We start from the raw sequence: 16,886 nt of genomic DNA, 5'->3' as shown, positions 1-16,886 counted from the left end.
CGGCGCTGAGAGGACGGACGACGCGCGCGGCGGAGCCAGTCAGCTACCGTTAGCTGCTCTGAGAGATTAAGCACAATCTGTGTCGCTGTGCGGTGCAACTATGCTTTATAGACGCGGTTTGTCTTCGCTAGCTGCCACTTCGAGTGCGTACAATGGGTGCAAACTGTGTTAAGAGGGTAACGTGTTAACTCCGGAGGAGGAGAGCGGCGGCGCAGATCCTCGGTTTATGTTTTTTTTAAACAATTTTCTGGATAGAGGAGTTACTATGAATGGAGGATAAATGTTGCCAAAGGCTGACAGCAGCAGTTTCGTCCTCTTCTCTCTCCTCTTCGTCCTCACGTTAACGGACCCACCACGGACAGGTAAATACATCCACGTTGTTGTTTTTTACTTCTGCATTTATTCCCGTGGAGCTCGAAGAGAGAAACAGAGATTACAGGTCAGGCGGAGAGGCCTGCTGGATAAACCACGGGCTCGAGTAGATTTTATATCCGCTGCTGTGCTTCTGTTGGACGGTGTGGAGGACCGCCTTGCTGTCGCTATTATAGCAGTAAAAAGACATTTAAAAAGTGGGCAAATAAAAACCTACCTTAAAGATGTATGTAGTCAACAGAACCACATCATATATATATAGATATATATCTATATGTATATAGATATATATATACAAAAATATATCTATAGATAGACCGTTGCCTCTCTCTCATGAGCTATTTTGACACTTTTTTATAACAGCTGTATTGATAAATGATGTTATAAAGATTTAACTTCACTCCTGTTTTATAAGGCGGGTGTCTTTACAGCCTTGTAAACAATTTAACCTCGCCGTGTGTCCGCTTGTGTTTGAAATGCATGTCAGAGATTCATGGTCCTGCATCACAGAAGCTGTCTCTCATTGACTCATCGTTCAGCTACACAGTCAAACATCCGAGTGTTGAACAACACAGTAATGTCATTGTCATGACACTCTCCTAAAAGATGTTTCTGTTGTGTACTGCAGACACAATCTGATTTATTTGACATACAAAATCCCTAATAAGCAAATGCATGTTTGTTTTCCATAATATAACCACTTACAGCACATTATTGGCACACTAAAGGCCTCCTCGGGTAGTCAAGTCTGTCACAAAATGACCAGTTTTTAAAGATCAAACAGAGAAATGTTTTTAATTAGTTTGTCTCAATTGAAAGCTTGAACTTGTGCTTCGATTGCAAACACTTGCTCAGCCTTTCCTGGAATAATTTAAGCAGCAAGAACATAAAAAGCATCTTGTGGTTTCCTGTAGGCCTGATCTTGTGATCCTGATAAACGTGTGGATCGGAGCAGCAAAGATAAATGTGTTTCTGGACTTCCACAGAAGATGCAATCGTACAACACCACTTGCACGTAACAGTTTGCACGTACACACAAGGCGACACACCTTCTGACAGTGGCGACATATTGCACAACCCCCATGGTCCCCTAGATTACCTGTTAGTGTTGTGAGTCTTAATAGGCATAAGCAGGAATGATTGTTTATAGTGGTTCAGCCTGCTCTGGGAGACCCTGAACCATCTACGGCTATCTGCCGTAATCAGTACAAGTCGTGAATAAACACGTTGTTTGGTTTGATAAAAAGGAGTTCCCGGAACATACAGTACAAGCAACACGACTAGTTCATTTGTGTTTGATCTGCACTCCATTATAAGAGTGTAATCAACTGTAATTATCAATCTCGTCAAAGGGGAATTCAGTATTTACTCTAAGTGAACACAACACCTTTTTTGTTTAAGATAACTTGAGGGAAAAGTGAAGGTTTATTTCTGGTTTAATGCTTTTGAAAAGAGTATTGTTCTGTTTGAAACCACTCCTAGTTGTTTGGGGGATAGTGTGGCCTTCATGCCAAGCCTTCTACGCGGGGCGGGGGAATAACATAATAATAATAATTTTATCGTATTTTGCACAGGCGTCGTAAAGCTTGATGGCCCACATAACTCAGACTTAAGAATAATCCAGTTTGCTGGAACATAATTCAATTAAAAACGTTGTGCTGGTGTGAACATGAACCACTTTCCCTGTCACACAGGTGGGCTTGAGCCGCCTCCCGGTGTCTTTAAGAGTCTCACAGCGTCTACTGCTGCTGATAAGCAAAGGAACGTGCATCATAAAACGAAATGGCTCTTTGGTTAGCCTTCTGGATTTATGCCAGTGAGCCAGGCAGCATTCAAATGTCAACAATTTGGATGTAGTTGAGCTTTAAATACTCTCCATCCAAAGGAGAATGAAACTTGCTTTAAATTCAAATTATAATCCGAATCACTTTTTAGCATCCGTGTAAGTTTCACTTGTAAATAATGTGTCTTCGTGGGGGTTGCGTGTTTTACATTACTCTGCACAATATTGTGAAACGCGTGTGATAAATGTAGCAACGGAAATAGATGTGATCATATGCAGACCGCGGTGGCTCGGTGGTTAGCACATGTGCATGTCCTGTGGTTGCTTCAGTTCGCTGCCACACTACAGAGACATGCATGTGATCGTGGATACGTTGTCCACCTGACAACGTATCATGGATACGTTGTCCGCCCCCCCCCCTGTGTTTCCCAACACATCCCGCAGGAAGAGCACCAGGCGTGGAAGCTAATTTTACATAGAGGCTAAAAGCCTTTGGGCCCGACTTACATTGGGGAAAACATCTGTAACTCAGAGGATTAATGGGAATAAACTTCCCAGTATGAACACTTGAATAGCCCTTTTTAAATGGATTAGGTCCTAGAAGTTCTAATAGTCGAAATCCAGAGTTATTTTCCTTCCTCTGTTCATGTGAATGAGCCCAACAACGAGGCAGATCTGGGTAATCGTCTACCTTTTACTTTTTCATTGAAGCTGCTTGTAGGTTTGGTTTGAATCGTCTGTGGGGGCTGAATGAGCCGTCTGTGTTACACTGGCAGCTGGTTTATCACCATCTGTTCAGCGCTAAACTGTTTAACTATTGACAAAAGTCAGATGTCTCTTGGCTCAACATAAAGCCATTAATTCATATTTCCAACATAACTATGATCCTCGAGTCAGCTGTTGGATGGAAATGGGAGAAAAGTGATCCATCCACCGATAAGGAAAGTGTTAAATTTGTTGTTTTGGATCAAGACCTTTTGCACCTGAAACATTTAGCAACATCTTGCTGACGCTGCTCTCCTGTATGTGGAGGAAATGAACATTTCAGAGGTGTAAACTGACGACACGTCTGAAAGAGTCTGTAAAGATCACCCTAGAAATAAGCAGTATTACCACGTTCTCCTAATATGCTGAAACTCAGTGCTACAGCTCTGTATTCAGGAGCAACCCTGTTTACCATTTGAAGTGTTGACGTTGTCATATTGGTGTCGAGACTTTCGACGCAACACATTCATTTCCCCCCAAAATTGCTTTTTGTTACGTAGGCTGCCCATCTAAGAACGGCTATGTTTTTGAAGGAATTTGACCCGGAATGCGTTCATCCACGTGGGGTATAAAAGAAAGAATATTGCTTTTTAAATGCGAGGTGGTACAAAGAAAGGGAGAAATGAATGTTTTGTACCCACTCACTGCTTCTAACAGCGAGCCTTCAGTGTTGATGTGAATCACCGGCGGCTGGAGAGGAACGCGTCGTGCACACAAGGCCGGTTCACTTTGCCGTTATTCTTCAGCGGGACTGAGCTGGGGGCCAGTCTTCCAGTCTTTATTGTATCTTCCTGTTGGTTATGTAAGCGATGCAAAGGTTCACGTGTCTCAGGGTTGCCAACGTTCGCTCAGTGACAAAACCCAACGCCTGTGAGAGAAATGGCCTCAAGAAAGAAGAGACGTTTTCTGTCCAACTTCACAACGGCTCCGTTTGTCATGCATAAGGCATTAATACAGTTGTTCCCAGGCAGATGCTTTTCTGCATACGGCCGCAAGACACTGTGCGTGCGTGTGCATCATGCGTGGTTCATTTTGAGTGATCATCTTCTCTCGCTCGTCTCAAAACTATATCTAAAATCTCTCTGATGAAATGTCCCGACCGACCGAACAAGGAGGGGAAACCCGATGTTAACCACAGCAGATTCAGAGACTCCATCTCTCCCTGAAGTTCAGTTGATGTCGAGAGAAGTGCACTCCAGCATCAACACTTGTATCTAAAAACAAGCTGTGCCTTCAACATGTACCATCTGATAACCTAAAGCGTAAACTAGTCTTTCCCAGCAGCAGTTATCGGAACAGAACGACTGAATACGGATCCGTGCGGGCAGCGAGTCCTCATCCAAACCACGGGCACCAGAAAGTACAAGTGAGCACGAGCAGACACGGCTCAAACAGAGTCGGCTACGTTTGAGATAAACACTCCCCAGCTGGATTTGTTTGCTAGCTTCCCAGTAGGCCGACATGGCAACGGAACGTGTCTTAGTACAACATCGAACAAAAAGACTATAAAAGCCCTTGGATGTCTTTGTAACATCACATGTGTGAGATTAGATATTATATTTTAGCATAATTATGTTATGTTGCAAGGCACTTAGAATAAGATTGACTGTGAAAGCCGATAGCTCTTTTTTTACCTGGTCTATTATTCTGTGTGCATTAATTATTAACATCACATTTGGGACACATGGTCTTTCATGTTATCCATCAATTTGACACATATTAGGGCTTGATGGGATCGATGATAACGCGCTCAGTCCCCGGAGACTGAGACGAGTCTGTAATGCGTCTCAATCCACTTAGCATCAAGTAAGACAGGTCTGCTGTGTGTGTGTGTGTGTGTGTGTGTGTGTGTGTGTGTGTGTGTGTGTGTGTGTGTGTGTGCGTGTGTGTGTGTGTGTGTGTGTGAGAGTGAGAGAGAGAGATAGAGATAGAGTGAAGGTCTGCAATTCTGCATTACGGTCTCAGGATATGTTGACTCAGACCTTTTCTCTCTTATCGTTTATATCTAATAATAGCCCGACCTCATGAAGCGTTAACTCTCAAACTAACCGTTGTGCTGGAGCTTTTGAAACATGGTTTAAGCCGTCAAACACCACCATATATTAACTTTTTAATAGACAGCATGCTCACAACACAACTGGTCTTTTAAACAAAATACTTTTAACATCATATTCTTATTAATCTTGTTCCATTTAGCTGTGTGAGCCATACAGGATGTTGTGCCAAATGAAGTCAAAAGCCTTTGTTGTGAAAGTACTTGTGGTTCGGTTGTATTCAAACCAGGAGAAGCTGCAGTTTAATTATTATTTTCCTAAAACAAAGCTATTGCTGAGGTTGCGCTATGATTGTAAATAGTGGGTAAACCTTTTTGTCTGGTTTGTAAATCCATACTTTTGTGCGACATTGCCAGATGCTCATGTATGTTTGTTTTTTATATCAGGTTAATCATTCATTTGTGCAGCAGTCAGAACTCTTGTTCAAATACAGGCTGTTTTTTTTAATAACCGTGTTAAAGCCGAGTGTAGCTGTCGCTCTGTGACGTCATCAGAGCTGAAGGTCTGGTCTGTGTGGGGTGATGTCACCTCAGCTGTTTGGTACACAGGTGAAACAATAGTGACTGGAAATAGCTCCAAGTCTTCTTCTCAGTAAAGTCCATGTCACGTGAGTGGGTGGTCCGGCAACACAAGCGCCTGTATCCAGGAACAGGTGGTGTGATGTTCCCTCTAATCACAGAGCACTGAGAGTTGTTGACGGTATAAACACTCAACGTCCTTCTAGACAACATGATGAGCAGACGACACATTGGATTGGACAGTCACTCTATTGTTTCTGTTTGTTTTCAGGTCCGCGGCTAGCTCTGGCAAGATTATTGTCAGGTAAGCACGCAGTCTATCTTTTAGTGTAGAGGTCTGTTTGATGTCTTGGTTAGAATCCTTCTTCTAACCTCACATGCTCTGAAGACAAACAAAAGGACATTAAGTGTGTCTGCTGCAGGTCCAAGGCTACGTCTTTCCAGTCGCCCCAATAACCCAACTGTTACTTACAAAAGTCTTATTGTTATGTTTTCAATGGTCAGATTTTGGGGGATACACCACGTTTTTTAAACAAGTTGAGTTTCTGGGTTTTCTTTGCCAGGATCCCGTCTCTCTCTGTTATTTCCTCCTTTGCTCTCTCAGTATATTGAATGGGTGAGTGGGCTTTCGTGCTGACAACAAGTGGGTGTAAATGTTCTGCCAGTGTATTTTTTTCTTCTTCTTCTTTGCAATGGGATAGCATAGCATGGTAGCATTTACGATATGCTACAAACGGCATCAGCGTGACACGGTGTCGCACGTCTGTTCTTCTGGTTTCTGAGAATCTAAAGAAACTCAACTTTGGGTGAAAAGCTGCACTCAGCCGTCCAATCACAGAGGAGGAGGGGCGGGACGAATACCACTAAGACCGACTGTCACGTCCAACATGTAGATTCGGCTGAATAACAACATTCACAATGAAGGAGAAATATTTTTTAAATAATTTGCACACAGGTGCTATAAGAAAGAACATAACAAATGTGTTCTACACCCCCCAAATTCACCCCGTCACCGTGTAAGATCTCTTATTTTACCCATTAAAAGCGTGGCCTCATTCAGTCTTCTGCTGGACTTGAAATGTTTTTTCAGGCTCAGTCACATGCACGTTTGACCACAGGAGCTCCTCTCTTGTTGTGTTTTCAGAGCAGCGCTGCAGCCCCGGGCAGTTCGCCTGCCGCAGTGGGAAGATGCAGTGTATCCCGATGTCCTGGCAGTGTGACGGCTGGACAGCGTGTGAGGACAAGAGCGACGAGATGGACTGTCCCCGTGAGTATAGCCTTTTGTTACACCCACTCCTGACACCAATAACATGAATGATTTCTGGAAAGAGTAGCAACACCCGGGACCTTTTTCCCACCCACTTGGACGGTCGGGATCACAGCTGGTCGGCTCTAAATACAGGTGTGAATGCACCCAGAACGCTTTGAGGACGCTCTGGGATCTAATCGAGCGACATATGAGCAGCAGTAGCCTGTAGTGTGTAGTTCAAATCCAGCTGATTTACTTTTACCAATCAGAGGAGGTTTTAAATCTGCTGGTCCTAATCCACCACAAGGATTGTAAAATCAAGACTAGCAGATCTGGACAGACTGCATCAGATGGCAGGGGACCGGCAGAGTTGAACTCTTGAGTGGCTGCACATGTGTCTCTGTTTTTGTTGGCCGCTCGTTGATCTCTTCAACGTTGCGGCGCCAAGCCTTTTGACCGAAATCCCATTGTTTTCCCCTCTTAAATCCAGAGAGACCTTATCCCCAGATCTCTGACCGCATAATAGGAATTACAGAGGATTGAGTTCAGCATGTGACCTCCGCACAGCAGTGTGCCTTTAGGTTACCGCTGTGGGCCCGGAAACAACGCCGTACACAGCAGTCAGTCCTCAGTGAAGCCACATTGATGGAACATGCCGTAAAAGCAGGAAGTGATCCATTTGTTTTCTTTGTTTATTCACCCATGAAAGGTCCCTTAAATAACATGCATGTACAGTATATTCTGTCTGCATGTATTTACCCGTTCCCTGTGTGCCGAGTAGCTGTGTTTTCACAGAGAGAAACCCAAACAATGCTGGCACAACGTCTCAGTGTGAGGGCTTATTGTCTGCTAAATCAACAGCGTGCATGGAAATCAATGTTCTCGTTTGGGATTAGCTCTTTGTTGAACAACATGTGGCGGTGGAGCCATCGCTCCCACTAATTCCAGCCTCGACAAACACCAGAGGCAACTGTTCCACCGTATGACTTCACAGCAGGTTAAAGAGGGAAAAAAAGAGACCGTACCAAAGTGAGTCAAACCTCAGTGTCGTTAGAGAAAGGTAGAGATTGTGCTTTATGGAGACAATGCTGGGACTTTAGATATGAATCGCTTTGAGCTCTATTTTAGACTTGGCGAATACAGTCTGCACTGTTTTAATGTTAATAAAGTAAGGTTTGGGTTCTGCTTTTATCTTCCTCAAATCTGTATTTACTTCTTGTGGGTTGAAGTTGGTTCTTAAGACGCGAGCTTCACGTTTCCTGAAGAAGATAAAGAGGAAATGCTGATCAGAAGCACTGAAGTAAATATAAAGCTAGAGAAAGAGAAGTGTACTTATACCAGAACTAGTCTATACACTCTGTGGACATTTATAGAAAGATGAACTTTTATACTATCTTAAGACAAAACAGGCCTTTGCACACACATGATATTGAGCAGTTAGAGTCGGTGCAGCACCGTCCGTTTATCTATCGCACTGATGAAATGCCTTGTTCATTACATCACAGGTTGCACAACAGAAACTGATATGTGCACTGAAAAAGTGTTCTTCTGTAAAAAAAAAAAAAAAAAAACGTGTCCACACTTGTTGACCGTGAGTCTTTTTATTTTTATTTTTGCAGCTATAAAGGAGGAGAGGTTTCGTTTCGGTAACGGATACGACCAGGTAGAAGACGTCATCGGTGTGGCTCAGCCCGTCCGCTTCAACAGTAAGCAGCTTCACTCTCCCCTGTTAAATGTTGTGCAATCTGCAATACAGACATATTCGTTTACCATATTCATACTTGATACCTGTGTCTGATCACGTGTGTGTGTGTGTGTATGTGCGCGCGCTGCTTTTATCAACCACGATGTTGACGTTTATCTCGCGTCCGTAGAGAAATGCCCCAGTGGGTGGCACCACTACGAGAAGACGGCCAGCTGCTACAAAGTGTACCTGAGGAACGAGAACTACTGGCAGGCTGTCGACACGTGTCAGAAAGTCAACGGCTCGCTGGCGACTTTCGTTACCAACGAGGAGCTGCAGTTCATCCTGAAGATCGAGGTGGATTTTGACGACAAAGTCTGTGAGCGCAGAGACCAGTGCAAGTGAGTCTTTCAGTCCAAAGCCTTTGATCGTAGGTTGTTATAAGAGCGTAACTTAGCGGATGTTAGAAGTGTGTTTAGTCAGAGTTCTGAGTTTCTACAGTCATTTACTGTTTGTGTGTAGTTTTGCAATTTCTGCGCAAAGACAAATCCAGACAAACTGCTCTGTCTACTCCTGCACACTCGTCTTCCTTTATTGACACTGAAAATTCAATTCATTCACAGAAAAGAGATTAAAACCTTTAAGTTTCAAGTTGACTTATCTAACATACAAGTATACAGTATAAATATTCATTCAAATGGTCAGTGTGTTTCAGCAGAGCTGGGTCTGTCATTTGCTTGCAGGCCATCTAGTGGCCAATAGTGGTTTGTGCATAAACCCTGAAGTGGACCATCTGATAAAGTACATTTAAACTTTGGAGTTATTGTTGTTTTTAAGGTTTTGGGTGGGCTACCAGTATGTGATCACCAATCAGAGCCACTCTCTGGAGGGCCGCTGGGAGGTCGCATACAAAGGTATGAGCTTTCTCTGCTCTTTTTAAATAATAGAAAGCCAAATATACTGTTCCGCTACTTGTTGTAATGCTTTTTTTTTTTTTTTCTCACCAGGGTCCATGCAGGTGTTTCTGCCACCCGAGGGTCTGACCAACTTTGGGGAGGCGTCTCCCACCCAGGACAACGTCTTCTGTGCCCAGCTGCAGCGCTTTCAGATCAAGAGCATGAATGAACGAGGCCTGCACAGCTGGCACGCTGAGAACTGCTACAAGAAGTTCCCATTTCTCTGCAAGAGGAGTACGTGCTCGTTATGTCTTTTCCATCAGAAATGTAAATACGTTTTGTCCCGGTCATATAAAGTTCATTTTGGATAACGTCTTGATGTTGTTTTGTTTCCCCCCCCGATAGGGCAAACGTGTGTGGATATAAAAGACAACGTTGTGAACGAGGGCTACTACTTCACCCCCAAGGGGGACGACCCGTGTCTGAGCTGCACGTGTCACGACGGTGAACCGGAGATGTGTGTGGCGGCGTTGTGCGAGCGTCCGCAGGGCTGCCAGCACTTCCGCAAGGATCCCAAAGAGTGCTGCAAGTTCACCTGCCTGGACCCAGGTACTGCCACACGAGCGGAATGTCTGACATCTGCACTTCTCATACTCGGGAGCACCCATGAGCCCCCGAGCTTGTGATGCTCTTATTTTGTCGGTTTTCTCTCTCTCGTTCTCCTCAGATGGAAACAGTCTGTTTGACTCGATGGCCAGCGGGATGAGACTGATCGTCAGCTGTATCTCGTCCTTCCTCATCCTCTCGCTGCTGCTCTTCATGGTGCACAGACTCCGTCAGCGGAGACGCGAACGCATCGAAACTCTGATCGGAGGAAACTGTGAGCGTTTAGCACACACCACCCTCTGAACAATAATAAGCTGCTCAGGGAATTTAAGGCTTTCTCTTTCTTTATTTTAAGTGCAGTTGTTTCACATCATCCTTTGTTGTTGTTTTTTTGCTCAGTGCACCACTTCAACCTCGGAAGACGAGTCCCAGGCTTTGACTACGGCCCGGATGCCTTTGGCACCGGCCTCACTCCCCTGCATCTGTCCGATGATGGAGAGGGAGGAGCTTTCCATTTCCAAGAGCCTCCTCCGCCGTACGCAGCCTACAAGTACGCCGACATCCAGCACCCTGACGACCCCCCTCCTCCGTACGAAGCCTCCATCAACCCCGACAGCCTCCTCTACGTGGACCTCGGTAGGCGCGGAGCCTGTTGTTCATGTATCTCATGGTGTGTCAGGCTCTCGACTTCATTCCCTCTCTTTTTGTTCACCCGCAGGACACGGGGTGTCCCTGGTGCCGAGCCAGATGAACGCCATGGTGGACGGGCTCCATGCAGCTATTCCCAACGCCTCCGGCCCCGCGCCGGACTCGGTACCGACCTCTCAGGAGCGGGAGGACTCCATAGATAGCAGCACCCTCCTGGTGGGGCCCGACACCCCGACAGATGGCCCCGCCCCTGCTTCCGCGCCCGCAGACTGCGCCTCCACCCTCAGCACCGTTGTATAAGGACCGTGGAGGGAGCTGCAGACTGTGGAGTCATTTATCAAAAACGCTGACTGCAGGGAGTTAAAGTTTGTACAGACATAACAGAATCCTCTTTCTGAAGACACGTCTGCAGTTGGCCTTTTTGAGTGTTTTTTTTTTTCTTCAGAGACAACTGTTTCTATACAGACTCCATTGTGGCCGTGAAGGCGGCACTTTTACTTTTAGCATCGACTGAGCGAAGCTTTTGAAACATCTCAGAGTTGTCCCGATCGGTCGAGCGGCCCTTCATGTAAATACCCCTTCAGGTCTGCGCCGGTCAAATTTGTTATACCCGTGTGTCACACAGTCCAGCACAAGAATGACAGACGGACGGTGAATTCAGCTAACGTTTCGTGTGCGTCTTTTTCGTTTGCATCTTACCGTCCAAAACGGACGTTTCTGTGTTGATCCGACGGTCTCCAGGCTACAATAATGTCCTCATCAGCCCCGTTTCTACTCGCTCATAGAGTCTGCGGCCCCCCCCCCCCCCCCTACCTTTCTTATTAGTCTGATACATGAAGCTGTCTTCCAGGTTTATAGAGCGTATTTGCAGCAAAAGTTTTGTAATTAAGGGGTTTCAACCTTGCGAGAGAGTCCGGTTAGTTTCCTGCTGTAGTGGTTTTTATTAGGTAATGCTGACACAAGGCATTGTGTGTCCAGGAATGTTGTGGTACTGATAAATATCCGAGTTTGTTCTTTTTGATGATAAGTTATGACTGCAGGCTGTAATGGTGATTGTTTTATTGTGAGATGGACACGGTCTGAACTCCCCCGAACTCCCTACGTGAAGAGTAGAGACGATATCCCATCATTTCATTTGAGGAAATCAATTTATTTAAGATGGCTGTTCGAATCATGAATCATGCAAACGGACCCATTTATTGTTAATTAATCATCGACTCTTAGCAGCATAGTTGTGTATTTGCAAACTGAACCATGTTTAGGGATTCAAAAACTACAATTTAATTTGTTTTTGGGAGGGTTTTTTTTTGCAAAGAAATGAGTTAAATGTCACATTTGGATGCTGCCGCTCCATTTCTGATGTGTTTGTATGATTTGGGTTCTTCACCAAATACATCGGTCATCTCGGTTGTTTCTGTTCGCTGTCGATGGGTCTGTTGACGTCCTTGTTTTTCGGTGGGATTGCAGTAACAGAAATATTGTAATAAAGATAAACTGTATATTTGGAACTTGTTAGACCCGTTTTATGACGACAATCGTTTGATTCACTCGAGGATGAATTTTTGCAAAGCCTGAAGAAGTTCGATCAGGCTGAACCCACAACCACCAGCATTCAAACCAGCTGTAAATGTGAGTGTCTGAGTGTCTCACGTTTGAGTTTACTGTATAAAACATTTTCCCCATTTTTTCTTTTTTTGTGGGGGGGGGGGGGGGGGGGGGGGGGGGGCATTGATCATCCACAAAATCTCATGAATTGTGAAAAAAAGAAAAGCCATCTGCATGCGTGTGTGTGTAGGAGGAGGTGTTCTGGTTTAGATTTTGAGTTTTCATCAAAGTCGTTTGGTTTTATTTTTCAACCTGCTTTTTGGAGCTGCGGTGCATGTTCTTTTTAATTTTTTGGCATGCAGAGAGATTTTTCTTTTGATGGAAACGTGTTCAGCTCAACAGTCCTGTACAGTTCCACTCCTGCATATAGTTTCAACATCTCTGTAAGCATCAGAAAAAACCTGACCGTGACCCCGGAAAGCTGCATTCATGCTGTAGTTTCTGTGCTAGACTCACTGGTGGTGTGAGAACTCATTTTAATGGATTTGATATGTTTCATGTATAATACGACAAATGCTACATTTCATTGTTTCAAAGCCTTTAAATTAAAAAAACAAAAAAGTGACTCATGTGCAGGGAGGGCTTGTGTTTTTCTGAGGTAGATGAGACTCATGCGTCAGTGGGTATGAACACAGCATCATACTGAACTCTGTCGAGTCTCATCAATCACGACATTTAGCTGCTTCTGTGAGTCCTGCAGGAAAGTCCTCCGTCTGCAGTGACACCAAATGCCACAGAGGATTAAGGTGGGATGTGGGGAACCCCCCCGTCAGTGAGCTGGAGGTTGTTAAGATAAACTCAATCCACGGCCATCAAGAGATTCAAATAATTCAAAGAAAGCGGATATATATCGCACCTCGCAGTGACTCATGAGGCAGCGGGCGGAGCAGCGATAGCGATACCCGGCTGGAGAGCATTGTGGCTGAAGAAAAGAGGCTTTGTTCACACGGGCCAAGTAGTGACAGAATCACATGATCTGTTCCTGGATGGAGGAGACGCAACGCTTATCGTTGAGTCAAGACAGTTTTGAACTGTGACATCACTTAGAAACCTTTCACACGTATCCAGAGTTTTTAAATATATCAAGTTGATGATAACTGAGCAACTTAAGCACAATGTTGTGTGCGACATTATGTCAATAGGAAGTATTTAGAAAGAAGTGTTTCAGGTGGATTATGTTCAGGACGTTTGTGTGAAAGCATTGAGTTTGAGTTCTCCCTTTCACTCAAAGGACTTTCCTGAGAGAGGCAGTACATTTATATTTGAATGGTGCTTTAATATCATAAAAAATGTTATTTCACACAGTGATTGGAGGGATTTCTTTCTTCTACAATGTCCTGTTTCCACTTTTTTTTTAACCACCGAGAGTTACAGGAGACACATTTCTACACCCCCTCCTTATGTGAAACCATATATATATTCTGTACCCTTTCTAATTCAGCGTGCTACACGTCCACTGACTTTCCCATGGCATGAATAGGTCTTGTTACTGGTCGCTGGGCATCGATGCTGGCACTAGTGGGAGGAGGAGGAGGGGAGGGGGGCGCGGGGGGGGGGTGAAGCTGTCCTGCATCAATGAGCCTGTTGATCAGGAAAGACCACTAGACTGGTAATGACACACTTCGCTGACCAGACCAGGAGAAAATAAAACTCGGCTTCCACCTCCGTTCCCACTTAAGCGGGAATACGGACACCTGTCAGGAGTTCACCGGGCTGCGGGATCCTACAATGATCGGGGCTGCTGCTGCTGCTCTCCTCGTGATTTTTGTTTCATACGGTAATTCAGGTGAGGGTCCTGCTCGAGTCTATAGACTGTATTTATTTATTTATGAAGTGTCATTTCTAAAGCTAAGACAAAATATTACTTGACAAAATTGTGCTCTTTTTACATTTCAGAGGACTACTGTTATCATGAGCCACACTGTGGTAAGTAACATAACTTTTGTTTTAAAGCACACAGACTACAACTTAAAGAATATGTCATCTCAATAAAGTGTGAGCGGCCGTCAGAATATATTATGTCCCCACTTGTTGGTGAATAGTTTACTGGCCAATGGGAGATATTTAACTGTATTAGGCCTGTGATTTTATACAATTTAAGTTCAGTTACTATCTTTATTTTGATGCTGTGTAGCTGTTCCTGGTTGGTGACCCCCTAGAATGAAGCGGTGTCTTCTTGCAAACCCCTCAGTTCAATATGTCTTTGAGTTGTGAGCAAATGTTCTCCTCTAAACTTCGCAGAATGTGTCATTTGAATAATTGTTTGGAGGCCTCAAGAGGTTAAACTGTCGAGTGTTTCAGAAGAAAAAAAGCTTAAAAATTAGAGAAAAAAGAAATGTAATCTTTGCAACTGCTACTACATGACACTTGAGATGAGATTGTTTTGTTAGTTTCCAAGCTCAAGAAATAAAAGTCTTAAATTTTTGTAAAGTAAACTCAATCTGCAGAGGAAGTTTGTGGGATTTGATCAAAAGCTCCAGAATAGCTGTCAAATCGTTTCTGTTGTGCTGTTTCCAAGGTCAAGAATGAAATGAAATATTTATCTTCTCTCCTGTCACAATAATAAAAAAAGGGTTATATTGGAGACTATTAATGTACGTCTTCCGTTCAGTCACTGGTGTAGCTGCTTCTTCTGTGGTTTCTTCGCCATTCCTCAGATCCTTATGCATGGGGAGACATGTTCCCGCCTTGCCATCCTTTACTTGAAGAGCACCACTCTCCCATCAACCTGGACCACCAGATGACCAGGAACGAGTCTCTGGGATCTCTACACCTGGAGGGCTTCGATGTGATCCAAACGGGTCACTGGACCATTGAAAACGACGGGCACTCTGGTGAATACACCGACAGACACTGTCATGAACGTGCACATTGTTGTGTTGGGTGATTACACCAACTGGTCTGCTCTCTCAGTCGTGCTGCAGGTTGGCAACGGCATGTCGGTGAGCGGTGGAGGTCTTCCAGATGTGTACCACACCATCCAGCTGCACTTCCACTGGGGAGGCCCGGCCACTAACGGTTCAGAGCACACTGTGGACAGACGCAGATACCCGATGGAGGTACAGTATGGTCAGTAGACAAGCTCTACACTGTCACCCGACAGCTGTTGCAGCAGGCTGGTGCAGTGCAGCCTTCCCTTTTAATGTCTTTTTTTTAAATTTACTTCTAGATGCACATAGTCAACATGAAGTCCATCCATCCGAACATGACAGCGGCCTTGCGCGATCCAACAGGACTTGCTGTTCTTGGATTCTTTATTGATGTCCGTTGATTGAAATGAGTTCTACATATTCAAGCATTTGTAGCGTGCGAACACATCCTTATTTTAACGCGTTCTTTCAGGTTGTTTACGCAGACAATGTGCACTTTGGACTCATCTCCCAGAAGCTGTCCTCTGTGGCTTACAAAGGTTAGAGAACACTCTGAGAGAATTCACTCCCGCCCGCTCTGTTTCTGTTGTTTTGTAACTCTGCTCTCATCACGGCTGTGCATCCTGCCTCCAGGCCAAACGACTAAAATCAAGCCGTTCCCGCTGATGCACCTCCTGCCAAAGCACAACATGAGTCAGTATTACCGTTATTACGGCAGTCTCACCACCCCTCCGTGTTCTCAAGCGGTTGTGTGGACTCTGTACGAAGTTCCCATCTACATCTCGTGGTCCCAAGTAGGTCTCTTATGTCTCGTCTCTGACAGAAAACAATAAAAACGGTTTCCTTGAGTGCTCATCGTGGATCTTTTCTCCTCAGCTGGCTCAGTTTTCCTCACAGATCTTCTCCACCGAGGAGGATGCAGAGCAGGTGACACCTCTGCAGAACAACTTCAGACACGTCCACCCCACCTTCAGTCGCGTCGTCTCCGTGTCCAAAGACGGCAGACTCCTCCCGGGGACGTCCAGCCGTCCCCTCGGGTCGGATGCGTCGCTGCATCTGCTTCAAATCATTTTGCTGGGAAGCTTCGTCTCTGGACTTTAAGTCAAAACCATGCAACACAGCATTGGCCATACAAAGATGGATTCATGTGTTTGCCATTCACTCCAAAATGACATTTAGACGATGACCAGCAAAGAATACATATTAAAAATACAAACTGTGAATAAAGTACTGTAAAATGTTGCTAAATGTTGTGATTGTGCTCTGCAGTCTCTGCAGCATTAACTTGATTAGTGCATTGAAAGATGTGATAAAATATGTGTCTCTTTACTAACAGTTAGAAATAATGTGAGTTGAGCATTGAAATGTGTTTTATGGTATTGGACAAATATTTCAATATAATAAAAAAATGTCAACCTCATAGGGGCTAAACAGAAGGAGAAAGATGATTGTTAACCATAAAGATGTTTGAAGTATGAAGTATTTTCATAACACGGAGCTCAACGTTTCAGTCAAAAGCAAATACTATGTGGGAGCATTAAAGAAAGAAACGTTTACTAATATCTGATGTTCTGTTGGCACAGTTCATGCCTTCACATTGATTAGAAACTTTGTATAAGAACAATAAAGGTGCAGTGAAGCAAAAGGTGTTGCGTGAGGAGTAAAATGCATTATTTCATGTTAACAGGTAACTGCAAAAATTAATTGTTTTTATCGCTTTTATACTTTTGGGGATTTATAAATCCATTAAACCCACGGTGCTCAAATGTATTTCCTTTTATAATATTTAAACTAAGCTCCACTATGACAAATTTCGAGATCATATATTATGACCTA

At 44.3% G+C, this 16,886-nt stretch overlaps 2 protein-coding genes across 3 annotated transcripts; both read left to right on the top strand.

The window, feature by feature from the left end:
• The first annotated feature begins 5 nt into the window (after nucleotides 1–5).
• Nucleotides 6–12,751, top strand: dgcr2 (DiGeorge syndrome critical region gene 2). 2 transcript variants are annotated; one of them, XM_079178700.1, is made up of 11 exons: nucleotides 6–362; nucleotides 5,764–5,796; nucleotides 6,637–6,759; nucleotides 8,361–8,447; nucleotides 8,616–8,826; nucleotides 9,263–9,339; nucleotides 9,433–9,615; nucleotides 9,727–9,930; nucleotides 10,049–10,201; nucleotides 10,327–10,563; nucleotides 10,646–12,751. In XM_079178700.1, exons 1-11 carry the CDS (start codon nucleotides 281–283, stop codon nucleotides 10,873–10,875), a joined length of 1,620 nt encoding a protein of 539 aa, XP_079034826.1. In that variant the 5' UTR covers nucleotides 6–280; the 3' UTR covers nucleotides 10,876–12,751. The 2 variants fall into 2 exon arrangements, with proteins under 2 accessions (XP_079034826.1, XP_079034827.1); XM_079178701.1 differs by lacking the exon at nucleotides 5,764–5,796.
• A 1,157-nt stretch (nucleotides 12,752–13,908) lies between these two features.
• car15 (carbonic anhydrase 15) lies at nucleotides 13,909–16,206 on the top strand (the record flags this gene model as incomplete). Its single annotated transcript, XM_079179286.1, has 8 exons — nucleotides 13,909–13,966; nucleotides 14,077–14,106; nucleotides 14,838–15,014; nucleotides 15,094–15,239; nucleotides 15,350–15,442; nucleotides 15,523–15,589; nucleotides 15,684–15,844; nucleotides 15,927–16,206. The coding sequence occupies 8 exons, from the start codon at nucleotides 13,909–13,911 to the stop codon at nucleotides 16,149–16,151; spliced, it is 957 nt and encodes a 318-aa protein (XP_079035412.1). The 3' UTR covers nucleotides 16,152–16,206.
• Nucleotides 16,207–16,886: the final 680 nt, after the last annotated feature.

The sequence above is a fragment of the Pholis gunnellus genome (genome assembly GCF_910591455.1).
Source record: "Pholis gunnellus genome assembly, chromosome: 18".
Lineage (NCBI taxonomy): Eukaryota > Metazoa > Chordata > Actinopteri > Perciformes > Pholidae > Pholis > Pholis gunnellus.
Note: the sequence above shows the minus strand (reverse complement) of the source record. Positions and strands in the feature narration are given on the sequence as shown.

Excerpts from the sequence above, each read along its gene's own strand:
- dgcr2 (XM_079178700.1), top strand. The coding sequence starts at position 281 with ATGTTGCCAAAGGCTGACAGCAGCAGTTTCGTCCTCTTCTCTCTCCTC. Across the intron at positions 363-5,763 it reads AACGGACCCACCACGGACAG|GTCCGCGGCTAGCTCTGGCA; the intron begins GTAAATACATCC and ends GTTTGTTTTCAG. Across the intron at positions 6,760-8,360 it reads CGACGAGATGGACTGTCCCC|CTATAAAGGAGGAGAGGTTT; the intron begins GTGAGTATAGCC and ends TTATTTTTGCAG.